At 33.1% G+C, this 27126-nt stretch overlaps 1 protein-coding gene across 1 annotated transcript in view; it reads right to left on the bottom strand.

Annotated features, from left to right (window-relative positions):
- Positions 1-27126, bottom strand: part of LOC129229745 (acetyl-CoA carboxylase-like) — a 134335-nt gene that overhangs the window by 19161 nt on the left and 88048 nt on the right. The window contains exons 44-49 of the mRNA XM_054864114.1: positions 20610-20730; positions 20317-20510; positions 16551-16686; positions 14685-14862; positions 12480-12747; positions 9771-9941 (exon numbers count right to left, since the gene is read on the bottom strand). Coding sequence (XP_054720089.1) covers positions 9771-9941; positions 12480-12747; positions 14685-14862; positions 16551-16686; positions 20317-20510; positions 20610-20730 — 1068 coding nt within the window. The remainder of the gene's footprint in view (positions 1-9770; positions 9942-12479; positions 12748-14684; positions 14863-16550; positions 16687-20316; positions 20511-20609; positions 20731-27126) is intronic.

Raw genomic sequence — 27126 nt, 5'->3', positions numbered from 1 at the left:
TAAAAGCATGTTAAAAAACCTGCTATTCTGAAATGTCTCAAGAATTGTTTCACAAAAATACCCCCCCCCCCCCCACACACACACAAAAAAGCAATTTTTTTCCCTTCCTTACCCACATAAGATTTGGTCATGATGAAACAATGAAGTACTTTTGCAAAAATAAATAAATAAATAAATAAATAAAAAATCATGTGCAAGATTATAAACTAAAATATGTTATAGGGGTTCCTACACTTATGCTCCCTAAAATTTGTACAAGATATTTTTAGTTTTCATATCCCAAAATGTCATGATTTCTATTCTTAGGACAAAATAAATTTAAACCGTTTGAGAACGCAATTACAATGCAAAAAGGGAGGGTAAAGATCAACTTGCTAGCACTTATCATCAGAGGTTAAATAATTTGTTTCTGTAAAATTTTGTGATAGTGAGAAACCAACCATAATAACAACTTTTCTAAACATAGTGAATAGTCATTATAGTAGACTTCTACTACATTTCTTTTACTTTACCATTCTAAGAAGCTCTTGCATGCCCAAGACAATAGAATATCCAGCTTTGTAGAATTTTTCATGGCAAATTGGTGGGACTCGACCGATGCATTGGCGCCGATGGTTCAACAATTTAGGCATCGGCATCGGCGGCCGATGGTAACTTGCAGGAAACATCGGCCCTTCGGCCTTAAAATCATCGAAAAGCCGATGGAATTGGCCGATATTTTCGAAAATAAAAAAGACCTTTGCAGTTTTACTTTTTAATGCAAAGTGAAGGGAGTTATTGTTTTCATATAAAATTGTTTACTTAAACTTCAGTATGAATTTCTATTTTAGTCACCCCTGAAAGAGTTTTTAATACTGCATTCAGGTACTAAACAAATTAATTATTGCGTTGTTTCTTGCGGCTGGATGTACGTATGTATCTCTCATAAGACATAACTCAAAAATGGTAAGCTGTAGAAGTTCGCATGTGGAGTGTGCGTACGTTCCAGTTGTGCACTGTCCTTTTTGTTTTCGATCGGGTGTTCTAAAAAGCATATTTACTCATTTTTTGTGGCAATTAATTACTTATTTCAATACAAAACTAATAAAGCGTCTCAGACTGACGATCATTTGTTCATACATTCTATAACAAAAAAATCGACGCACCAAGAAAGGGTAATCCGATTGAGACGAAAATTGGTATGTAGGAAGACAATGCACCAAAATAGTAAATGATTAAATTCTTAGAACAATTGAATAATTTATGTCAGAGTTACAGTAACAAGTTCAATAAGGTATTGACCAGCCTCTAGCCTAGATACAAGCTGAAGCACAATGTGGGAAACACCGATAAAGAGCTCCTGGAGGTTGTCCTGCGGTATTTCCGGCCAAATTCGCTCCAATTGTCGGACGAGGTTATCAACACTCCTTGCCAGATGCAATCGCGATCCCATCATATCCCAGACATGCTCGATGTTAGAGAGAGATCTGACGATCTGGCAGGCCACAGAAGAGTTTGACAAGTTTGCAGACATGCATAGCAACACATGCCGTATGTTATCTTGCATTGTCCTGCTGAAAACCAGCCGAGGGTACTGCAAAAGGAACGGCAACAAAACATGTCTTGGGATGTGGTCGACGTACCACTGTGCAGTAAGTGTACCTCTAATTACGACCAAAGGGGTCCAGTTATTAAAGGAAATGGCACCCAAGACCATAATGCCTTGTTGAGGGCCAGTGTGGCGCAGTGGCGGATCCAGCCGATTGTTTTGGGAGGGGCCATCCGAAATTTTTTAACAAACTTCCCAGGACTGAATTTAGTTCCATGCCGCCCCTAGGCAAATTTGAAATCTGCCCCCCCCCCCTTCTAAAAGAAGCAAAATATCCTTGACTCAAAAAAACGTAAAAAAGTGTTCCCCAGATTCAAACTGTTGAACTTATGAAGAAATGATGGCGTTTCACATTCTGAGGCGCCCTGATCACAGTGATCTCCCACAAAATTTTTTATTCGGCAAATTTTGCAGACGATTTGACAAATACCATGATTGAAAAACATTTGAATTTCATAAGATGTGTGAAAGTAATCATTATTAAATTACCAGAAAAAATGGTCTCTGTGGAAGATGAAAGAATGTTAATATTTTACGTTCAAGAATAACAATTTAATTCAAAAAATGTGTATTATAATAGCAAATTTGCCGCCCCTGAAAAGTTTGCCATCCTAGATAGCTGCCTACTCTGCCTATTGGGAAATTGGGCCCTGATAACTCCCCAGAAATTTTATTAAAATGAAGTTTTAAAAACTCAATTTTCGGGGTATCGAGACATTATTAGGTGAGGGGGTAGATTTAGGAATCTCCCTCGAAAATGTTTCCAAATTTAAATTTTCGAGTAATTTTTGAAAATTAGGAAACTAAAAACGCATTTTGTCTATTTTTGATGATGTACGGAGAAAGGCCAGGTTTCGGCCGCTGGACCCAAAATACTTTTTGAAAATAAAACTTAGAAACCAAAATATTCTGTCATTATACATTGAGGAGTTAGAAGAGGAGGGGTGCTCTTCTAGCTCTTCAGCTGTCCAGCCTAAAAATGCACCTTTAGGTAATGTTTGCTTACATTAAAGGAAGTGTGAAGGTGCTTAGAATCCTTCCTTCCTGGAAATATTTTGCCTTTGAGACTCTAAAAATTCGATTTTTAACTATACTTATACATATTTTAGAAAGGGATGGAAGATTCGTGAGCTCCTCCGAAAAACCTCCTTTTAAAGCTAGCATCACGATATAAACTAGGGAAGGAGGAGGTCCTATCAAAACTCGTTTGTAATTGAAGTCCAAAAAAAAAAAAAAATTCATTTAAGTTGCTTTTAAGCAAGTTAAGTGATAAGGGCAATCACAAGGTTTTGGGAGGGGCCATGGCCCCCATGGCCCTCTTCTAGATCCGCCCCTGGTGTGGCGTACAAAAAAGAAACCAATATCCCCCCCCTCTGCCCTGGGTGTCTCCAAACATGTCTATCTTTGATGATCGTCATGACACAGTTGGAATCAAGATTCATCGCTAAAGACTATACATTCCCAGTCGGCACCATTCAAACCTGATTGAGCTATGCACCACTGTAATCTGGCTCGGCAGTGTGTAGGCGTCAGTGGCGTGATTTTTTTTTTGTTATAGAGTGTATATTGCCGAATTGGAGACCATGGAAACACATATGAGATGGAAAAACCGGTTTTTGTGTCATTTTGTTAGATTCACGTTGAACCAACGGTAATTTTTAGAACTCTTGCCTGCCCCCCTCCCCCTCCCTGTATTTCTGAAATTAAACTCTAGTTACATATCTGAGTTGTTTAAAACTAACACCATTCATAAAATTAGAGATTGTTTTTTCAAACTTAATCTATCGTTTAGAAAGCATTTAGAGCATTAATGTAAGAAATTGATTAAAGACATTTTGAATGGTGACATAATTCGGAAATCAAAGGGCCTTTTGAATTTTTTCTTCGGAAGTGCCAAAGTCGACTCAGAAACTCTTCCGAGGCGTTGGTGGTAGCGGTTCTGCACTAAACAAATGAGGCCGAAGTTGTGAACGAAGTTTAATGTTGTGAGTTACTCCAAAAACAGCGGGTGCCCCCACCTCTCCCTCGTCGTTTCAAGCATTTCTTAAATATTTCACGATTATTTATCTTGCTCAAGAAATGTCATTTTGCGTATTTCTCATTCTTGTTTCATCTTTATTTCGTAATGCGTCATCTTTTTTGCATCATTTATAGCGATCGATTTTTTTTCTATTGTAAGTAAATATTTACATGTATTTTTATAAAATCAATGAATGAGTTATTTTTGTTTTCATCATATTTTTAATAATATGTTATAGAAAAGTTTCAAGGATTTTCTATTAAGCAATTTTTTAAATTTCAACAAATTATTGTTAAATTGAAAATTTTAATTTGAACTTGTCTGTAGTGCTTCATAAAACATTTTAAACAATCAAATTGTTCAATATTGTGTGTGCAAACATCAGAGAGTGTAGTATATGTATGCAGTTATTATTAACTTGGAGTAAATATCGAGTTTTTTTTAATTGTAGCTGCGTTTTAAGAACCTCACTCTTTTCATGGCTATTTCTTTTTTCAGAAAAATTTATGTCACTGTTATAGCTTTTGTGAAAAATGCAAATTTTTCTATTCATAAATTTTAAATAAGTATTAAAATATTCCTATTATGATTTAATGTTGTAATTTATCTGTTACCTTTTTTGTTTAATTTGATGACTAAAAAATGTCTACGTGCAATCTTTACACTTTAATTGCGTAATTTGTTGACGGTTTCATATTTCTATTCTTATTTTTTTTGAATGATTAAACAACATAATTTAAAGTTTTTTAACTATGTATAGTGTACATAATCCATACATTATTACAATATTGCTGAAATCTTAAGTTATATGTTCAATTAAAAAAAAAATCAGTTGGATATTAAACAGTGTCTTTGTTTTTCTTCCTTTTTTTTGGCTCTATCATCTTACAACAGTCAAAAAAGAGAAGCATAACTACATCCTATATAGATTGTACTTAGTACGATCCAAAACTTCAGGGACAAGCTGTATAAAACGTTACCCAGAATAGTTCACATTACCAAAGCACATCCACCTTCAAAGGGTCACCTTGAGGGACTATGTACTTCTGCCAGTGTTCATATAACTTTTGGAAACACTCCTGGAAGCCTTTTTCGCAACCTACTATGATGCAGCTTTAGCTTCTCTTGACGGAAGAAAGCGGCGTCTATGCAAATGTTTTTTTGATGGGAACAGGTAAGAGCCACACAGAGCTAAGTCCGACGAAACAGTACGTTATTTGTTTGTCATATCAGAGCATTGATCAATCAAACCGTGCATCCTCAACATGAAAGTCGCCTTCTTCCCCAGGATGAAGTTAAAACAGCAGCGCAAGAGGCCTTACAGGAGATTGCGAAAAATGGCAGACGTGCATAGTCGTTCAAGGTGATTATTTTGTAGATAGATGTGCTTCAGTAATGTGAACTATTCAGGGTAAGGTTTTATACTGCTTGTACTCGAACTTTTAGATCATACTACATACGTATGCGTTTTCAACTTACTATTTCATAACGTTTCTGAGTGACGCGAGTTTACGCATATGAAGACATCAGAAGAGAACTTGGATAATTAACTGAGGAGGCGTTCAAAATGGATATTTTGATCATCTATATGTTCTTTGGTACATATGCGTGTACAAATGTGCTGAAAAAGTTTGTGAAGTTTAAATTGGGTGATCGTAAAATAGAAATTAGGTCAAAATTTGATTTTTTTTTGATTACAAGTCCTTATTCGTAGAAAGGAAGTAAAGTGAAATGAATAAATGATCCTTTAAATCACTGAAAATCTTATCAATTTATTTCCGTTAGACTTTTTTCCTTTTTTTTGCCATCAGCCATCGGCCATTTGGAGGAAAATAATCCGCAATCGGCCATCGGCCATCTTTAAACAATCGGCATCGGCCCATCGGCCAAAAAATGCCATCGGTCGAGCCCTAAAAATTGGCTATTCAAATACAAATATAAATGTCCTGACCAGCAACAGGCTCTGGGCCCAGCTAGGCTGGTCCTAGTCAATTAAGTAGTCCCCAATGAAGATCAATGACCCTCTTAAAGCTATCCACCCCCTTGCTCATTACCGCCTCTTCTGGTAAGCTATTCCAAATACCCATGTCCCTACTAAAATAGTAGTTTTTCCTAATTTCCAGGTTAGCCTGAGATTTGAATAGCTTAAAACAATGACCCCTCGTCCTGCTTTCCCTGCAAAAATTCAATCCATTTACATCTTTCATTTTGATAAATTTAAATAGCTGAATCATGTCCCCTGTGACTCTCCTTTGCTCCATGCTATACATGTTAAGCCTATTAAGTCTGATATCATAATCTAAATCTGAAAGTCCCCTTACTAATCTAGTTACCCTTCTTTGAACCCTTTTCAATACAAAAATATCTTTCTTCAGATAAGGCGACCAAAACTGAACAGGGTACTCCAAAAATGAGGTCTTCTAAACTCCTCATCAAATGGGCTTAGCTGGGGTAAACACTCCAGAGGGAAAGGGGGAAGTTAGCAAAAAGGAGGTGGGCATCAGCTGTGTGTTAGATAGCGGGAATATTCCAGAGGTAAAGGAGGAAGTTAGTAAAAAGGAGGTGGGCATAAGCTGTGTGTTAGATAGTGGGAATATTCCAGAGGTAAAGGGGAAAGTTATTGCTGAGGCAACAGACTGGGAAACAAGGGGTATAATTTTGGGAGATTAAATGGTGCGTGAGGTGGGAAACTCAATAGGCAGAGTTAGACGTAAGGTGGCTAGATGTTGTTTGTCAGGGGCTCGGGTGAGAGATGTAAATAGGGTTGCTGAAAAGAAGGGGGTATTTAATAAAGAGGATGTAGTAACTTTGTGGGTGGGAACTAACGATGAATGCCATAGTAACAACAGTGAGTTTACTAAGGAATGGGATTCCCTGTTGGACAAAGCAACCAACTGTACGGCAAATGTCCAAGTGGTTGGTTTGCTTCCCAGATATGGAGTGCATAGGAGTTGGTTAAACCAACGGGCTAGGTGTATGAACCTGGTACTCAAGGAAATTTGCGTTAAGCGTAGTATCAGGTTTATTGATGTGTGGAGTAAATGTAAATGCGATTGGATTGCTAGGGATGGCCTACATCTGAGCACTACGGGGGTTAAAATGGTTAGTGGTTTGGTTTTAAAGGATTCAGAATCAAAAAACTAAGTTGGATTGGGGGGCATGCTTTAAGGAGCAGAATTCGAATGGATACTAACTATTGGGATTTTAGTAGAAACGGAAATAGGGTGGCTAGTAAGAGAAAAGATTTTAACAGTTGGGATTCAAATAATTGCGCAGCATTAAATAAAGGTAAGATGGGCTTACTTAAGGTTTTTTATACAAATGCTCGTAGTACTAGGAACAAAATGGAAGAATTGAAAAGCATAATTATAGATGAGAGGTTGGATATTATTGGAGTTACCGAGACATGGGTTACCGAAAGTGATGATGATTTATTATCTATTGCTGGGTATAATTTGTTTAGACAAGATAGAGTAGTTTAAAGAGGTGGTGGGGTTTTATTTTATGTCAGAGACACTTTAACTTGCAATGAATTGGTAATTAATGATAAACCTAATGAGATTGATATGATTTGGCTGGAATTGATGAGCAATAAGGGCAATAAACTACATTTAGGGAACATTTATAGGCCATCCAACTTAAGCCAGGGTCAAGATGAACAGATGTTTAGTATTATTAGTGACATTTCAAGCAAGGGGTCAGTCATTATAATGGGAGATTTTAATTTTCCAGGAATTGATTGGAATAATTTTTACCATAGTAATAGCAGAGAAGAGGAATTTTTGAAAGTAATTGGTGACTGTTTTTTAGATCAAATTGTAACTCAGGGTACTCGACAGGACGTGATTTTGGATCCATTTTTCTGTGATATGGAAGGTTCTGTTCAGGGGTTATGTGTAGGGGAACACATTGGAGACAGTGACCACAACAGTATTAGGTTTGGGATTAAATTTGATATGCACAAAGTAGAGAATTTTAGGTTTGTGCCCAATTTCAGTAATACTGATTTTGCGGCACTTAGGCTGAGTTTGAAAGCAGTTTTTTCTCCTGGATTGGACAATAGCGATGTGAATCTTCAGTGGGCAGAGTTTAAGGAAAAGCTAGCGAAAACAGTTGGGGATCATGTTTCTTTTAGGAGAAAGGGTGTCAACACTAAAATTTGGCCAATGTGGTTCTCCAGAGAAACTAAAGACGCTCTAAATTACAAGCAAGCTGCTTTTCATAGGTTTAGAGAAACTGGGCACAGTGCAGATAGGCTCCAATATTGTAAGGCAAGGCGTAAATTTAAGTATTTGGTACGGATTCAGAAAAGAGAGTTGGAGCAAAGACTGGCAGATAACATAAACAGGAATCCCAAGAGGTTTTTTGCATACGCTAATTTGGGGAAAGTTCAAAATAGTCATATTGGGCCACTGGTTGATGAGCACGGAATTTTAATTCAGGACGATAGTGATATTGCTAATGTTCTTAATAACTTTTTTTCGAGTGTTTTTAACGATAACTGTATTTCAACAGTTGACACCAACAAGACACAAGCTATAGTACAGCTTGAGGACTTTGTATTTTCCAGGGATGACGTTTTACTTCATTTGAAAAAAATTAAAGAGACTAAGGCTCAGTACCTGATAATATTTATCCAAAAATTTTGGTTGAATGTGGGAAGGAATTAGCAGATGTAATCGTAAATATTTTCAATGCTTCTTATAACTCGGGGACAGTGCCAGAGGACTGGAAGCTGGCTAACATTACACCGCTCTTCAAGAAAGGGTCTAAAGGGAGTGCGGGAAATTATAGACCTGTGAGTTTAACTTCGGTGGTTTGCAAAATTTTTGAAACATTGATAAAAATTAAGATAGTAAATTTTCTAGAGACTAATAATCTATTGACTAGTTTTCAGTACGGTTTCAGGAAAGGTAAATCTTGTGCAACTAATTCATTACATTTCTAGGACAAAGTTACCATGGCTTTGGACAATAAGAAGCCTGTAGATGTTGTTTACATTGATTTTCAAAAAGCTTTCGATAAGGTATCGCATGTTGCTCTACTTAGCAAATTAGCTGATATAGGAATAGGAGGGAAAACTTTCATTTGGGTAAAAAACTGGCTGACCGGAAGGAAACAAAGGGTAATTGTAAGGGGAAATTATTCTAATTGGAGTGAGGTTTTAAGCGGGGTTCCTCAAGGATCAGTGTTAGGGCCTGTTTTGTTCATTGTTTTTATGACGATATTCACAAAAATATTTCTGGGAACATGAATTGTTTTGCTGATGATGTCAAAGTTATGGGGACTGTAGAAAATGAAGAACAAGCAAAACAGCTGCAAGAGGATCTAGATCATATTACGGAGTGGACTGATAAATGGGGTATGGCTGTTAATGTTGGGAAATGTCAAGTGCTACATTTAGGGCATGGAAATAAGTGTACAAGTTATTATTTGCAAGGTTCAGTCATTAGTCAGGCAGACAAAGTTACTGATCTGGGGGTCTTAATAAGTCAGGATTTAAAGTTTAGCCAACAGTGCAGCATTGCTAGTAACAAGGCCAATAAGATGCTTGGGTTTATCAATAGATCTATTTCAAACAAATCTAAAGAAGTTCTTCTGCCCTTATATAGAAGTTTGGTAAGACCTCATTTGGAGTATGCTGTTCAGTTTTGGTCTCCTTATCTTAAGAAAGACATTAATGTATTGGAAAAGGTTCAAAGGCGAGCTACAAGGCTAATAAATGGAATTCTCACTTAGACTACGATTCCAGGCTTAGAAGGCTAAAAATGTACAGTCTTGAGCAAAGAAGAGACCGAGAGGACATGATTCAGTTGTTTAAATTTATTAAAATGAAAGTTGTTACGGGGCTGAAGTTTAGCACTGAAAACAGGACAAGGTGTCATTGTTTTAAGCTATTTAAATCTTAGGCTAACATGGATGTTAGGAAAAATTATTATTTTAGCAGGTTAGTGGAACCTTGGAACAGTTTACCAGAAGAGGTGGTAATGAGCAAGGGAGTAGATAGTTTTAAGAGGGCCATTGATCATCACTGGGGATTGTAAATTGACTAGGACCAGTCTAGCTGGGCCCAGAGCCTGTTGCTGGTCGTCACTTTTGTATTTGTATTTATATCATTTTATCTTGTATACATATTAATCAAATTGAAAACAAAGTACTCACATTCACAGAACCATGTTCTTCCACAAACCATCTTCTGAGCATGGATTCTACTTCACCATCACTAAGAGAAGGCTTGACGGACAGGATTTCTGCTTTGATTCGGTTCTGTAGCAAAAGCCGGCGTAAACGCCAATACAGAATAGTCCTTGACTTAGCCCATGGAATGATTTCCTGAGGAGAGAAGCAAACATTTAACTACTTAATTAATGGTAGTCATTCAGGGTAGCTTTGAGCTATTCTGGTTAAACTTTGTAGTGCGTCAATTTTTTTTAGTATATACAACTTTTTTTTTAAAGAAAGAAAAAACCTAGAAGGTCCAGTGCTGTACTCTCCAGGCAAGGTTATGAAATGAATTTTTTAATCCCTATTTTACGAAAAGGAAGTTTGCAATGCATTGTTCAATATTTCTGGGGATTCTCTTTAGAAGCTGTTTTTGAAGTTGTTGAAATTGCTCCTCCCACATTGTAATATTCAATCTAAGATAGCGTTTCTCAACATTTTTTAACCACGTACCCGGCAAGAGCTTTCAAAAAAAAAAAAAAAATTCGCCAATCTTTAATGTTGTTATTCCTCTTTCGAAAAAAAAAATTTGTATTGCGAATTGTTAAAAACATTTCTTTACATACTAGTGAGGTTTCCCCCTGTTTCCTTTTTCTCTCTCTCTCTCTCTTTTTTTTTTTTTTTTTGTAAAAAAAAAAAAATACAAAAAAAAAAAAAAAGAAAAGAAAACCAATTTGAACACAAAAAAAAAAGTTTGCAAATGACAAAGTTTTTTTTTTCCATTTTTACAAAATCTAAAAATAATATGGATAAAATAAATATATTAATAAAAGTTTTCTTGGTGTTAAAGAACAGCTACAAAAAAACTTTTAAATGTTAAGATTAAGATAAGTAATTATTTTAGTAATAGTACAGAAATAATGAACATTGTTTAAAAATCATAGAAGAGTACAAAAATTAATCACAAAATTCAGGTAAAAGATGTTGTACAGGATATTTGTTTTCTATTAGCATTGTGTTTCCTTTTTTTTTAAGAAAGGAAAGTTTTTTTTTAAATGTGGATGAGCAAAAACTTCAGAGGATCGGTCAAATTTTTCTGCCATCCGGTGCCAGTCTGCCGAACCCCTGGTTGAGGATCACTGTTCTGAGCAATGTTATAAAAGATAGAAAACTTGTGAGGTTATGAGGTACCAGAATGTTTAAATGTTTAAAAGTTTTCATTATTATTTTTGAAGCTTTTTTTTTTTTATTTGTATGAATCTTATTACAGTAGACCCCGTTATGTCATGCCTCGTTATATTGCTCATTCGGATATATCGCTCCTTTTTCTGCCTCCCAAAATATTAGAGCCCTAAAAAAAAACTTGCTTTTAGTTTCAAACCATTTGTGAAAACATATTAGTATTACACTCAGAAAAAGTCTCTTTCTTCTTCATTTTGTCACTGAACAAAATGAAAATGCTTCTATTCTACTGAATTTGCTGGAAAAGCAGCGATAATTCCTGTCATCCAAATGTACATACCCACAGAATATTTCATTTTAAGATGGTTTGTAAACTACTTGGCATTTTCTTTTGTATTGATATAAAAGAAAACAATGAGTTTACAATGAGTGAAATATAGCAGGCAGGTATCAGACTAGTCCAAGTAGAAGCTTTTTAGTACAGAAAAGATTTGTGCTTGGATGCACAAATCAACACTTGCCTCAAAGAAAGAAAAAATGATCTGGATCGGCGAAAGAGTTTTCTGGAAACAATTTGGCTACTTTTACTCTTAACATCATTTCTACAGTAAACCAAAGAGATTAGAAAGTGTATTGGGAATAACAGGACATTAGAATGTTCACTCTAATCTCGCAGTAGCTAAGAAAGACCATCTTCATTCGCCATTTGATGTTTTACCTTTCTGACATTGAAATTTTCATAAATTTTAGTCTTGTTTAAATTTTAATATATGTGATAGCACATTTGCAAACTACATCGAAACCACTTGAACATTATGTCAAAAAGAGTGAATGCTAATTTGCTTGTATGTTGGATAGATAACTATTTTTAATGACCTCGGTTACATTGCGCTTTCGGATATATTGTGATTTTTCTTTGTTCCCAGACAAGCGCGATATAATGAGGGGTTAGTGTATGCTGCAGTACAGTTGCACTACTTTTATTAAGATACTATATTTTGCATCCCATTCTTGATGTGGCTCAAAGTTATCCTAAACGGCAGAATAGCTAAAAACACAATAATTATATTTTTTCACTTTTTGATAACCATGCACTAGTTAGTTCAGGAGTGTATCGTCTCTTTACTACCAAAACATACAGTAAAACTATCAAATATGAGTGGAGCAGTTTAAAATAGATAAATTGGTGCTCTAAGTTTCCATGAATGACTGTGCTTCATGTGAACATTTCAAGAATGACATAAACTGAAATGTTTCCATATAATTGGCTTTAAATTCACTGTAACCGTAAGAAGTTTTTTTTTTTTTTTTGAAATTGAAAAGAATAGCTGTACTAAATTTAAGAAGCTAAACTATTATTTTAAGATTTGAAGTTAATTTCAGAGATTTTTCTACAAATTATTTATTTCAAAAACTGAAACAGCATTAGCTTAGTATGCTATGTAGTAGTAATGTATTCAATTTTATACAGAACTTGAGGTTTTGTATTCTTGTTGAGGCTCTGTAAACACAATAAATTGTACAAACCTGTACTGCTCCTTTATCCATCATGTGCCTAGGAGTATCATGAAGATCTGAAAATTTCAGAGCTACTTGGTGATATATGGGCAGAAGAGCATCCTCCCTCTGATGTAACTGCTCCTCCAAATCACCTCTTTGTTCTGGCTTCATTTCTGACGAGTTCATCTGATGTAAAATATTTCTACATACTGGGTCAATCCTGTGCATGGTCTTCACAAGATCTTTCTTCCGGAAACGAATTTCAACGGTGCCTTCAGGTTCTAAAATGCCACCTCTGAAAATAATTAAAACAATAAGACACTAATCTGCTTAATAATAATCTGACTTCTAACTTACTTTATCAGAAAAAAAAATGGCGGGGGGGGGGGGGGGGTCATAAAAACACATGATAACAGTGAAACTTTTATCTTTTCTTTTTTCGTTTTACATTGAGCTGTCACTTCACCTGCATGTTTTCTCTTAGGCCCCGCTTTCACGACTGAACTTAAGCAATGTTTATTATGCTTTCAACTTGACTTGATTCAAAGGAATCTTCAAAAACCTGCATTATTTGTTAAGTTCAAAATCTCCAAAATCACAAATATACACTTGCTTAGGTTCAGCCTTGAAATAAATTTGTTAATTGTTTAAACAAAACAAAATTTATAACTATTATTTTTCATTGTTTTCGGCAGCAATTAAAACACAACTATGTCACTCATGTCACACAAAAAGGTCAGAACTTCAAAGCCTTCACATAAAAGGTTTCACTTCAAAATTATAAATAAAAAAAGAACAATACATACCCTGAGACAAAGAAAATATCTTCTATATTCAGAACTTATACAGGGTGTGGCAAAAAAACCTGGACAAGCAATTTTCCATGCAACTTTATTACAAAAAATAAATAAACAAAACGTAAAAAAATAATGACATGAGTAGAGCTTTAGCACTCAATAATTTTAACTGGTTTCAAACTGGCAGCCTTTTGTAGTAATACAGAGGTGCAACTGCTAATTAAAATTTTCAGCCAAGGGCCGCAAGTCTTTAACCTTTAATCAATCCTATTCCCTCCAAAGCAATTGATTTAAAGAGTCCAAACTTTTTGGCAGTCTAGGGTAAACCTTTGACACTAAAACAGGCCATATAGTGTAATAAATAGGATTGAGGTCTAGCGAGTAGAGTGCCCACTCTACAGATGATATCATGTCAAAAACGATGCACCTTGCACCACTCTTCTCTCTTTGACCATATGAACTGGTGTGGAATCTAATTGGAACATCTAATCATTGAAGTGCTCTTAGGCTCACAGAAGTAAAACAGCTACCAAAATGTCCTTTTGGTACACTTTTTAATTCATTTTACGGCCCTCATCCACAAAAAAAGTTTTTTTGTCGGTTGTGCTGATCCCATCACAGGCTAAGCCTGACTTTGGACTTTGGGATGTTTAACACTTTTTAAGGTGCTTGGAGTGTTTACAGACCAAATTCAATCATTCCGGGGGATATGAGTTGGTTGAAGGGTAAATTAGTGAAAAGTACCTCTTCCAGTGAGGACTTGTGGCCTGTCACAAACCTGGCATCTCTGGAGTCACACAAATTTGTTTTCTTCAGCAAAAGGCTGAACTTTTTGGAACTCGTAAAGCTTCTGTCCGAGCTCTGTTTTTGCCCCTAGTCGCACTTATAGGTCACAAATTCTCCCCCATCTCACGAACGACTTCTCTCGTGGAAACCCTAGGATTTCATTGAATTCTTTTTGGATGACCTGACGATTAACAGAAATGTTCACTGTTCGTTTTTATTCACTTCGTTATCGACTATCATTTCCAAGCCATTTGAAATGACATACTGCATCAAATACTGTTTGTCGAGGCGCAATTCTCCTTGGTTAAACAACTTTAAAATAGCAGATCTTTTTCTTAAAATTGTAAGACAACCAAAAAACAATACATAAACTGGGAGATATATAGTAAATAATTTTATACTAAAGTGAGGGACAAAAATAAATTCAGACACTCAGAGTTTTTTGCTGCATCCTGTAAGATAATCTACATCAAAGGAGGAATTTTGGTTATTAAAACAATTGTATTGCGGCTAAAGGCTGAATTAGAGTGGTTTGTCTTAGCAATATCATTCTATAAAACTTAAAGTAATCCTCTATTCGTAAATATTTTACTTCAAACTTGTAAAAACTATCAAGCTATGTAAATAAAAGTAATGCAAACTAAGTTACCTGCTATCAGGATCTGCATACATCTCCATGTGTTTATCATTGATGGTGGCATCAACAACAACCCAAGCACCTCCTCTAAGCTCAGCATATGGTGGAATATAAACAATAATTGGTTGCTGATATTCTCTTAAAGCATCCACAATCATTGCCCCAAATTTTAAAACTTGGTCATACATATCTGAAATTCAAAATGAGCAATAAATGGACACTAAGGAGAGAGAGTTAAAAGTCCTTAAAAATTATAACAAGGATGAATTTAATTTATCATAAAGAATTATAATCATATGCTTGGAGTCTTATGGGAAAGGGGTAATATAGATTTTTGCTTGGCTACTTGATGAATTTAGTTTAAATTAAAACATTTAATTTAGCTGCTGACATGTGTACCACAAGCCATGCAGACAACTAGATAGTGTCACATCAGTTGCAGGTGAAGTGTATCATGAAAACAAAGGCAGGATTATGGCTTTCCCACCTCCAATTTAGAGTAATGTCAAGTTTTGATGGGATTGCACTGCAACCGAATGGATCCAGATAGCCTATAGCAACAAATCTAGATTCAATTTGGGCAACTATGACAATATACGCTTGTGGAGACACTGCTGCGCCTTTGGCCTTAATAGTGACTTTACTTCTCAGCAGCACACCACACCCCTATCTGAGGTGATATTATGAGACATTATCATGTACAAAACACGGTCACCCCTAATATTTATACTCAACACCATAACAGCCAAACAGTACGTTTGTGGCATGCTTCAGTCTTCAGTCACATGTGTTGGTGCTCGTAATATGGGGCTCCTGGGAGTCATTTTTTAACAGGACAGTGCATGTTCACACACAGCAAGTGTGTCAGGTTTCCTCTTCCACATTACCACTTTTTCTGGCCAGCTTGATCCCCTGATTCATCACAAATCAAGCTTTTGACTGCTTTTTTAGGTAACTACGACCACTCAGGATGGTAACTTGGATAACATACGAGTTTGATCAAATTCGAGAAGTGTTTACAGTAACTGAAACAATGTGACGTAGGACTTTGAGACTTTTATGCCGCAACATGTGTCTGTATTGCATCGTACATTCACAGGTGACCTACAGTGTACTAAAACCCCCCTTTATTTGAAAATTGTCCAGTAATAAAGGATCCTTTTACTTTCATTCTGTAATCACTTTCTTATACTAATGTTGTCCTCACGTATATAAAATTTCTTCTCATTCTGACAACTCCTTCTTGGTGAGTCTTTTTTTTTTGTATACAATGTATCATAATATTATTGACGATTTTCACTCAACAAATAGGATGACAGTTTTCAAGACACTGTGTGGCTTCATATTACTGAGAAGATGACTTTTCATACCAATTAATTAAGGGATTTTCCAGAAACAAATCCATCAAAAAGTATCAAATTATGAAACAAAAGAACTTTTGAAAATTCAGGGAATGAGTTGGTTTTGATGCTAAACACCTGAATTGGTTGAAGATTCAAAACATTATTTCATGAGTTTTATATGCATTTCCAAGAGAGGGGACAACAGTTATATTTTTCCATGCATTTTAAAAGTAAAATTCTTTTTTTTTATATTGCTGATCAGTAAATTTAACACTTGAATGCTTAGTTGAAACATAAAAAAACAACTTTATTCATGAAATATGAAGGCAAAGTTTACACTTGCCACTCCCAAACCTCAATGTTGTAATGTGGAGATCACTCTTACATTTTGCTAACTCTAAACCAAATATGAACTGCTCCTACGTAATATAAACAAAAAACAATTAATTCTCTAGAAAATTAACTACAAGACTAAAATCAAATTGTTTTATGTTAAAGTACAGATATTATAAAAATAAGAGTTCTAAAATCATACCTTTCATTCCACCAGAAAATCCTCTCCAGTTAGCAAACACAATTAGTGGTAATTCCTCCTTGTTAAAATCATTTATGGCTTGAGCTGTTTTATAAGCAGAATCTGGGAACCAAACTTGGCCAGCTTGTGAGAATACCTTATAGTGAAAGCAAAAGAATACTTGTTAATGGCTCATAAACAACAAAAATTAGGTAATTTCATTGAAGTTTCTTTAAAACATCAAGATCATCCAAGTAAAACTTTCTTCACAGCTTTTGCTCAAAACTTCCTCTGATTTAAGAAAATTGGAAACTAACTGTAAATTCATCATTTTTCAAGTTTAAAGCAAATAAATAAATAAATAAATAAATAAAAAAATATAAATAAATTAAATAAATGTGCTTATTTAGTCACAATGTAACTAATATTAAATGTGCTTAATTAACTCTTTGCAGCAGAGCAAATCTGAAACCATAAATTAGTTACTGAAATCAACTAAAATGGATAAATCAGCATTAAACAACAATTGTTAAAGGTCAAGCTATTTAATTTAAGAAAATTTAAAGCCAAATCACTAACTCTACCATGGATCAATTTACAAATTAAAAATAGCACAAAGTAAAAGAGATTATTACATTAAATACAGATTTCATAAGAAACAGTTATTAATCACACTTTTTATCTTCTTGGGAAAAGTCAAATAAATTTAAATGAATTGTAAGATGTTGCAAACAAAGAATAGCAGTCATAATAGTCAGCCTATCTTCACATACACTATATGACCAAAAGTATTGGGACACTTTCAAAAATTCACATTTTTACGGATTTCTCGAGAAATAAAAGACCAATTGCTTTGTAATTTTTTTCACATAAAAGGTATACTCCAGCCGCCATTTTCCATCAAAATATAGGTCTACTATTCATTTAGGGAATGAACAAAAAATTGAGGAAACATAAAAAGGTTTCTGATCATTATTCATTGTAAATAGATGGGAATAAGCTACAAAATTCAGAAATAAGTTAAAAACTAATCTAGAATTTAATTTTATATTTTTGTGAAAGTATCTCTTATATATCTCTTATACCCGCGGAGATATAAGCACATCTTTCAAAAATGCAAAATTTTTTTGAAGGTTTTTGGCTCATATCACGCAGAGTTTTCTGTCAAACGTTACTTTCAGAATATTTGACAGCATATTAGAGAAACATAATAATAAAATTTGAAGTTAAAATTTTGAAAATTTAATGGAATATAAACATTTAAAGCAATTCATTTTTCACTGCGCATGCGCGAAAGATAATAATTTATACCTTTCATAATCGGAAACCCAGGTATGTCCTATATCTTATAAAAAAATTCCACTTTGATATCTTTAAAATCTAAAAAGTTATCAGCGATCTAATGAGCCAAACTTTAATAATTCTCGGCTAGATGACAAACCGTGAGGGATTGTTCGCAAATAATCCGTTCTTATCATTAATCACTCTGCAACGATAGCAGGAAAGTGTTGCCAGTTTATGAATGACCCCTTACCATTCGTTGCCTATACAAGAATTAGAGAAATTCGGCTCATTAGATTGCTGATAACTTTTTAAATTTTAAAGATATTGAGGTGGAATTTTTTTATGGGTTGTAGGATATATCTGAGATTTGGATTATAAACATTATAAATTGCTATCTTTCGCCCATGCACAGTGAAAAATTAATTGCTTTAAACGTTCATATTTCATTAAATTTTCAATATTTTAACTTCAAATTTCATTATTATGCTTCTCTAATATGCTGTCAAATATTCTGAAAGTTTGACGAAAAACTCAGTGTGATATAAGCTGAAAATCTTCAAAAAAATTTGCATTTTTGAAAAAAAAAAATACTTATATCTCCGTGGGTAAAAGAGATACTTTCACGAAAATATAAAAATAATTTTTTGATAGATTTTTAACTTATTTCAGAAATTTATAGCTTATTCCCGGCTATTTACAATGAAAAATGATCAAAAAAACATTTTTTTGTTTCCTCAATTTGTTGCTGGTCCCCTAAATGAATAGCAGACTTAATTGTTATTGAAAAATGACAGCTACAGCAGTGCTTCTCAACCTTTTTTACTTTACGGCATATTTGATAGTTTGCTCGATCCTTGCGGCACACTGGACCAAATTTCATGTGTCAATATGGACAATGTTTTCATTATTTACTGGTAAGTCAAAGCAAGATTACTAGTAAGTCAAAGCAAGAAAGAGAAAAAACATACGTTTCCATAGTGCATACAATAATTTAATCTTTGAAATATTTCAGTTTCTGTAGAAATAGAATTCAAGTTCCACTTGAATTTTAGTGCTTATTACGATATTAATTTGTCCTCATTAGCAAGAGTAGCGCACTTATGTCTGCTAATTCATCAACTTGAAATAAAAATTTTATAGCTATTTGTAGTTTATCAGCTTAATTGCTTTTTTGTCACCCGTCAAATCCTTAATTTGTCGCCTAATAATATCGTCCGGAATTTTCTCTCTGACCACCACATTCATTGCATCGGCATCTATCGTTCTCCACACGACTTCTTTACAGACTGGTTAAATAAATTCTTCATCATTGGAATACAATTTTCAATGCAATTTGGCAATTAATTAAACTAGCAGCATTATATCTGATTTTTTGCATAGGTAAAATACGTCAATGTTCTTCCTCTTTCTAACATTCCAAAAATACCATGACACACCAAGGATCTTGTCGCGGCACACTAGTGTGCCGAGGCACACCGGTTGAGAAGCACTGAGCTAGAGTATACTTTTTTTTTTTGTAAAAAAAAAACAGAGCAATTGGTCTTTTATTTCTCGAGAAATCCGTAAAAATGTGAGTTTTTGAAAGTGTCCCAATACTTTGTCAATAGTGTATAATGTGCAAAAAAATCAAATACTTTTTTATTCAAAAATGGGAAATACATTTCGAGGATAAAAACAAAACTTAAAAATTATCATGATTTAAATGAAAAATAGTTTTTTAAGAACTATTTGCTGATAAAAGATATTTGTACACATCAAAAAAGTAAATTTTTTAGAAGGTACACTGGATTTAGCAGAAAGAGATGGAAAACAGAAGATAAAGATATTAAGTAAACTAAATTAAATTGGTTAGTAAAATAAGAGAAATTTAATGTATATACTAAAATGAAAATATTATTATTATTAAAAAGTCAAGTCATAACTTGAGAATCAACATTACTATGCAATCAGATTTGAGCCTGAACCAGAACATGCATATTTTACAAAATGAGAAGTAATCTAGAATTACAAGAAAAACATGAATTCAGTAAAAAGATTGTTTTAAATCACACAAAACCAGAAGGGTTTGGAAAAATAATTTGCAATAAAGAGCAACCATTTCTTACACTGCATCACAGAAAAAAAAAGACATTTACTGCTTTGAATCATGCCAATAACACTTCGGAATGTGTCTTTAAGAGAATTAACAAGCACTCCGATGACCCTAGAACGTACTGTGATACAAATGCTTATTTTGATCTATCCTGCTAAGATTAAAACTCATGTCTGAAGTTTAAAAAGCCATTTTCTGTTCTTCTCTGTTAACATTATTAAACAAACAAAAGTCCTTGACATTTTTTACACAGTAGACACTTAAGATACTTAACAATCAATGCATCAAAGCAGGAATTTCGATAGGTAAAACAATTGTATTGTGGCTAAAAGCTTAATTAGTGAGGTTCAACATAGTTGACTCATTAATGAACAATATTTTATTTTTAATAAAAGTGCATTAAAAAATTACTTTTGCTTCAGAGTCCAGATTAGCAGGATCAGCTGGGATATCAATTTCAACCGTCCGCGTCTCAACTGCAATCACACCAACTGGAATGCCACCCAAGCGTGCACGCCCACAAACAACAGTTTGGGCCCATGGTTGCATGATTTCCACAAAGGATCCATAGTCAAAAAAGCCATCTTCCCAAAATCCTGGTAGATCTGGTAAGGGGGAGTGTAAAACATACAATTATAAATGTCAGTTTAAATTTAAAGAGAAAGTTGTAGAAGAGTATTATTTTAATAGGAAAACTATCTTACTAGGGCTTTCTCTCCCGGCAAGTAGATACCTTGGATCATAAGGAAGACGTGATGGTGTGAAAACAACATCTCTATCAATACCATCTAATGGCTCTATAACAGGCAGTTCACAGCCTTTAGCCTGCCAAACACAAAATATTTTAAATTTTCCACTACATGAGAAATGAGAGTAATATTTACATAATTTCTGTAATGCAAATGCTTTAACAGTTATTACCTAACTAAAGTACTTATTATAAACAATAGATAGCAAAGTTGAGAAGCATAAAGGTCATTCAAGCATTATTACCAACAATGCTTGCTTGCAAATGAAAGTAGATAAATATGGAAGCCTGTGGAGCTTATTCCAGGAGACAATAATGATAATTATTATTATTATTAGTACAGTCACACCTGCTTACAACAAAGTTGAAGGAAACAAATAAAAGTTTTATTATAGCTGTAATTTCATTATAAAAACTAAATACACAGTAAAACATGAAAGGGAATTTAAGCAATTTCATTATAGCTATAAATTTGCTATGTTTGGCTTCCCTATAAACAATGTACTACTTTATAAAAATTAAATAAATATGCTTAAAAAAAAGAGAGATGGAGCAGGGAGAGGTCGTACAACACAGCTTAATTCTGAAATAGCTCTAAATTTATTTTAAAATTTATAATTAAATCATGTATATACAGTTTATTACACATTACCATTACCAATAGTTTTTACTACTAAACCATTTTGCCTATAATGTAAAAACTTCTTTTTTTTTTTTTTTTGAATTAAATGTTAAAATATTTAGAACACGAAACTGACTACAATAGCAGGATCCTAGTCCAGTCATATTATACAAAAAAAAGGGGGGCTAAAATTGCAAAGCATGATGTAGTTCTGATTTCTTAATATGTTGTTTGGGTCAGTTAGAGTATTTTAAATCTGAGTTTGCAGTTTTCAAAAACCTGTGCTGACTGTGAAATTCGCGAAAAACTGCGAAATTTTCACACTTTTTTAGTTTTTTTGTTTCTAATCCCTAAACTATGCAACTTTTGAAGGGTGTGTGAATATCCGTTTACTGAACCCCCGAATTTAACCTGAAATGTGATTGAAGCATAATGTTTTCATTTTTCGCAAAAAATGGCCAATTTTTGAAGTACGATATCTCTTAAACTATTAGTTTTACAGAGTGCCAATTCAGCTTAAATTGTTCAAAATTTAATGTACATTAAAACCGGTATTCACATGTAACAACAAAAGTTGCATAGTTTAGGAGTTAGAAAGGAAAAACCAAAAAAATTTCGCCGTTTTTCAGGAATGACTCAGTGAGCACAGGTTTTTGAAAACTGCAAACTTAGATTTACATACACTATCTTAACTGATCTAAATAACATATTAAAAAATCAGAAATACAACGCACTTTGCGATTTTAATGTCTAATATGACTGGACTCAGTAAGTTTTTAATGAATGGGTTTTACCTAATTTTTCTCACGTCATGTGTGGTGAGCCATGTCAACACCTGGTGTGATTTTAAATTAATTGTAACATATTTAAAATTATTACACCACAGATTACTTAAAATTATTCATATATTATGAATGTATAAATAAATATAACTGCAGTACATCAATTCCTTTTTTTACTCAAAACAAAAATAATATATAAATACTAAAATGATTTGAATCAAATTTATTTCACTGTAAAAAATATCGGTGAAACATCGAACCAAAATCGGGAGAACATTTGCTGGCTCTTCTGTTTGGGGAAAGAATGAACCATAAAGCGGCGTCGTTTTCTTCCCGCACGAATGGTGAAAGCTGAAACCTAGAATGAGTCTCGCTCGCGCTAAAGACTAGTGCGAGGTTGAACCAAAATATTGATCGGTTGAGCGCGGGTGGATAGCATATGGTAAAACAATGAAATGGTTTTATTTAATGCGAAGGTTTGGAGCGTGATCGAACTGTACTTAGGCCCAATTTTAATAGTAGAAGCAGTGCGTAGTTTAACATAAAATTATTTTGTTTTTAAGTATTTCTAAGAAATCGAAAATAAAATAAAAATCAATGTTATTTAAATCTAAATGACTAAAAAAAAATTCTGGTTCTATTGCATTCTTTCATGTAATCACCTACGCAGATTTTCGATTTCATTATTAATTTTATTACTATTGAATCCAGTAATAATTATAATGTAAAACAAGAACTTTTTTTTTTCTTTTTAGGCATAAAGATATTTTTTCAATAATTATTGAATTATTAAAATGAAATATTAAAATTATACAATTCTTATTATTTTAATATTTCATTTAACTAATACAGAATTTCAGAGATTTTTTATTTATTTATTTTTGTTGTTATTATTCTTTTTTTTTTCTTTTGAGGAAAAATATGAGCAGATTTAAAAGTAAAAGCTAAATTTGTGCTTTTGCCTTTGTGATGAAAAGTAAAACAAAACATAAATAATACAACGTTAATGTCCAAATTTGCAGGACACTGCACACGTGTTTCAGGGGTTAAAAGGAACCTCTTTTAAATGGGGAAGAATTAATCTCATGATATAAATATTATACATTGTTTCAAATGTGCTTGAACTTTTATTTCGTTTCTGTGTGATGAAAAATGTATTCCAAGTAATTCACGTTTTTTTTTTTTTTTTCGTTTATGCATCGAATCTTTCTTCAACTATTTTTGCACACAAGTAAACATTTCATTTTTTAAATAATGTATGATTGATTCAAAAATTAATGTAGGAGGGGGAGGGGGTGAAAAAGGACATCACCCCCCCCCCCTCTAGGAGAGGCAAGGCAAACTTTTTCGTTGAATTAAAACTCCGAATAGCATAAACTAATTGATAATCAAAATTAATAAAATTGACAGGTAAGAGTATTTGTGCAAAAGGAAAAGCAAATTACAATTTTATAAAACTTGAGTAAAAAAAATAATTCAAAGATTGTTAAGAAGTAATCAAGCTGACTTTGTAATCAATAGGTGTTCTTTTAGAAAGAAAAATAAATAAATATATGCAGGTAGTGTTTTAAAAAACACAACATATAGTAAGTTTTTGTTTGAATTTGTTTAGCATTTAAATTGTGTATTATTACTATACATAAAAAAAAATTGGATTTTGAGACCTTTAATAAAAATCATGTTTTTTGCAATCACAAACTGTGATAGGACTCGACACGTTGGGTTTCCTGCTTCTACTAATGGCTTTTATTGCAACCATTTTTTGAATTCAAGACGTCAAATTTCAAATGAATGCCATGGGTTGGATGTTAGATGTTATGTGTGTATACCGATTTTGCGTAAAAAAGATTGTGCCAACTCAAGGTGGTGGTTTGTAAATTCAGTAGACATTACCTGTGATAACATTTGGGCGAAAGTGATTTGATATCAATAATTGGCTGATTATAATAAAAGAGAAAAGTTTAATGTACATATGCACAACCAAACAAGGCTCAGCTGATAAACAACTGTGTTACACAAATATTAAATGTAATCACATGAAGCGGCGTCCACTGTAATTTGATTCTAAGGCACAGAAGGCCACATTATAAGTATAGAAAAATAAAATCAAAAGACAAATCAACTGCTGTCAAGTGAAAACAGTAAGCAATCATGATTGCTCAACAGAACCCTCCATTTTATAATCTATACATAGCACAGGGATGATTATACCCCCCAAAAGCAGGGGAGCACCTCTCTAAATGCCACAAACTCTCCCCCTCCAAAAAAGAGAAAAATATCCCTCAAAGCAACCCCTTCCATTATTTTTATGGTTTATCCAGTGGCCACCTCTTACATGAACCCCCTTTGTTCTACACAGTTTTGATTCTGTAAAGTGGCTGATTCAATAAAGTGGCATTGAAGATTTGATTCAATAACGCATTTGATTGAATTTACTTCGGATTCAATTAACAAGCGTCCACTGTATTTTTAAACATCAAAATTTTTTCTAAGCAACACATTCATTTATTTTGACATAGCGCCACATTAATAATTTTCAATTAAAGTAAGAAAAAGTGTTGTTTGCGTGTTACGGATATGTCATATAAGCAGCGGCAGCAGTTGGGAGTACGGGGCATGCCGTCTCCAAAAAATGTTTTTTTGTTGCAAAAATATTGCAAATACTGTGTAACTGGTTTCACACCATCTTTTCTTTTTTGAGTTCCCCAAAATATTTTTTCCAACTACAGCATTGCTTTTTAAAATTATCCGAACATACTTGAAAATTATGGAAAAATCAGTAAATGAACACAAAATATAAATTAAATAATATCTTTATTCACAAATGTACATAAAAAGTTTTAAAATATTCAATTTTAAACATGTTTATGTTATTTCTCATAACCAAAAGGAGATACAATATAAAAATTCTATAAATGTAAAAAATACTTACATGGGTGATTTTACGAGTATATTAACTTTTGCCTATGGTAAGTTGAAACATTCATCTCATACATTAACCCTTTGGGTTTTAACTCTTATATGAAAACCATGCAATGGTCGAAAAAATATCTAAATGTAGTAACTAATATGTGATCCAAGTCGTCTGAATTAATGAAAGTTTAACCTACAAATTCAGCCAAGTTGCATAAACAAACTACTGTACACAGTAAAATTTTGAACTCAAGACAATGAAATATAAAACTGCATAAGAGAAAAATATAAAAATATGAAATACAGCCAACAAAAATACATTATTGCTTTAAATGGCCTTTCATTTATACAGCATGTAAACATAAATGATTGTTCAGATTAAGCAAAGACAGGTTTAATTGGGTTTGGATTAATGAGGGTTTACTGTCCTAAATTGAATGCTTCACAAACTCAGGAAAAGATTAATTTTTTTTTTCAAGTAATTAAAATTGAAAAGTTAGACAAAAACTTTATGTTAAGTAATGTTGATTCAAATTTTAATAGTATGTTTTAAAAAAATGGCAACAATTGTGAAGAAATATTTTGAATTTTGATTATTCTCAAGAATTTTTGGTGTTGTACGTTAGCAAAACTTTTTTGTACGTTTTAATAGTAACTAGGTGAACACATTTAAGGGCATCAAATTTTGTAAATAAACACATAATATTTTTAATTTTAAATGAAAAAGTTGCTGATTTAAATTGCAACTTCTGTTTCAAGGAGCAGCAAGGACGGGTTAGAAATTACAATAACTTTATAACGAATAAATACCTTTGTGCTGAAGATTCAAAAAAATCAGTAATCCAATGTCATTAAGCACAAAAATTGCAAAAAATTGCAGACACGTGTTTCGGTGTTACAAGGAACACCTTTTTCAATGCAAAGAGGTGTGAGCTTCTGGATGAAAAGTCATCCGAGAAAAGCAACACGGTGGAACAGGAGATAGTATACATATCAAAAAATCGAAATTAAACGAAACAAAAAAGATAAAATGACACTCGGAGGCAAAATTTATTATATAATTCCATCAGGAAAAAACCGTTAGATAATAAATTTTCCAAGAAAACCCATAAACAATGCGAAAATTCCAAAAATGAAACCACTCTGAATAAATTAGCAATAAATTTACCAGTGGGAAAAACTATATATATATATAGAAGCAATGTGTGAAATGGAGAAATGCAGGAAAAAACAAAGTGAAGGATAAACTTATTGGAATTAGTTAATCACAAAAACAAAATAAGAAAGCAAAAAATGAAAACAATAAAAGTAAGAAATGTACGACGTTTACATAAAAATAACAGAAAAACTAAACCAATTTTAACTTCAAGACTTTTTTAATGTAATATTTTTTATAAATAAGATCATTCCCTAACATTTCAGAACATATTTTGCTTATTTTATTTGTCTGTTGTACAGAAGAAGAAATAAATTGGGCACGATGGCACATTTATTATGTTGCTATACATAATCTCGCTTTCAGGAATGTTTCCTTAATTTTATGCTTTTGGCCTCACAAATACTACATTTTATTACACTGGTATTTTCCCCCATTGACTTTCTTTCATTTATGTAGCATATCTTGAGTCAAGAAACTGAAATAAGTAGTAAACTGAAACTTTGGTTCAGACTACATAAAAAATGTTTTTTTTTTTGCAGTTGGTATCCAAATTTCTATTTATTAGAAGTTAAAACAAAAAATATGTAAGTGTATACTGAAAATATTTGAAAATAAAAACTAATTAGAAAATTAGAAAACAGTTTAGTGTATTAATGTAATATGAAAGCACTACTCAGTTAAAAAACAATTATGCAAATGCTTGATAGTATTCAAATTTTACGAAGGATAAAATGAGAATAGCAAACTTCAATTAAATTGCTAAGAGGGACCAAAAAAAAAGTTTACTCTTAAAAAACATTTTTTTAACATCCGTTTTGTTCTACATATTCTAAAAATTAAAACTATTTTTATAAGACAAAATATTCTGAACTAAGTAAACAACATTTAAACAGGACATTTAAAATTTAATTAACAATAGGAATTACCAGGGATCTCAATAGAACAAATCAACTGCTAAATGTTTATTTTTTTATCAAAATTTAATTATAGTTCACAT

The sequence above is a fragment of the Uloborus diversus genome, chromosome 9 (assembly GCF_026930045.1).
Source record: "Uloborus diversus isolate 005 chromosome 9, Udiv.v.3.1, whole genome shotgun sequence".
In the NCBI taxonomy this organism is placed as follows: Eukaryota; Metazoa; Arthropoda; class Arachnida; order Araneae; family Uloboridae; genus Uloborus; species Uloborus diversus.
This window is presented reverse-complemented; position numbering and strand designations above follow the sequence as displayed.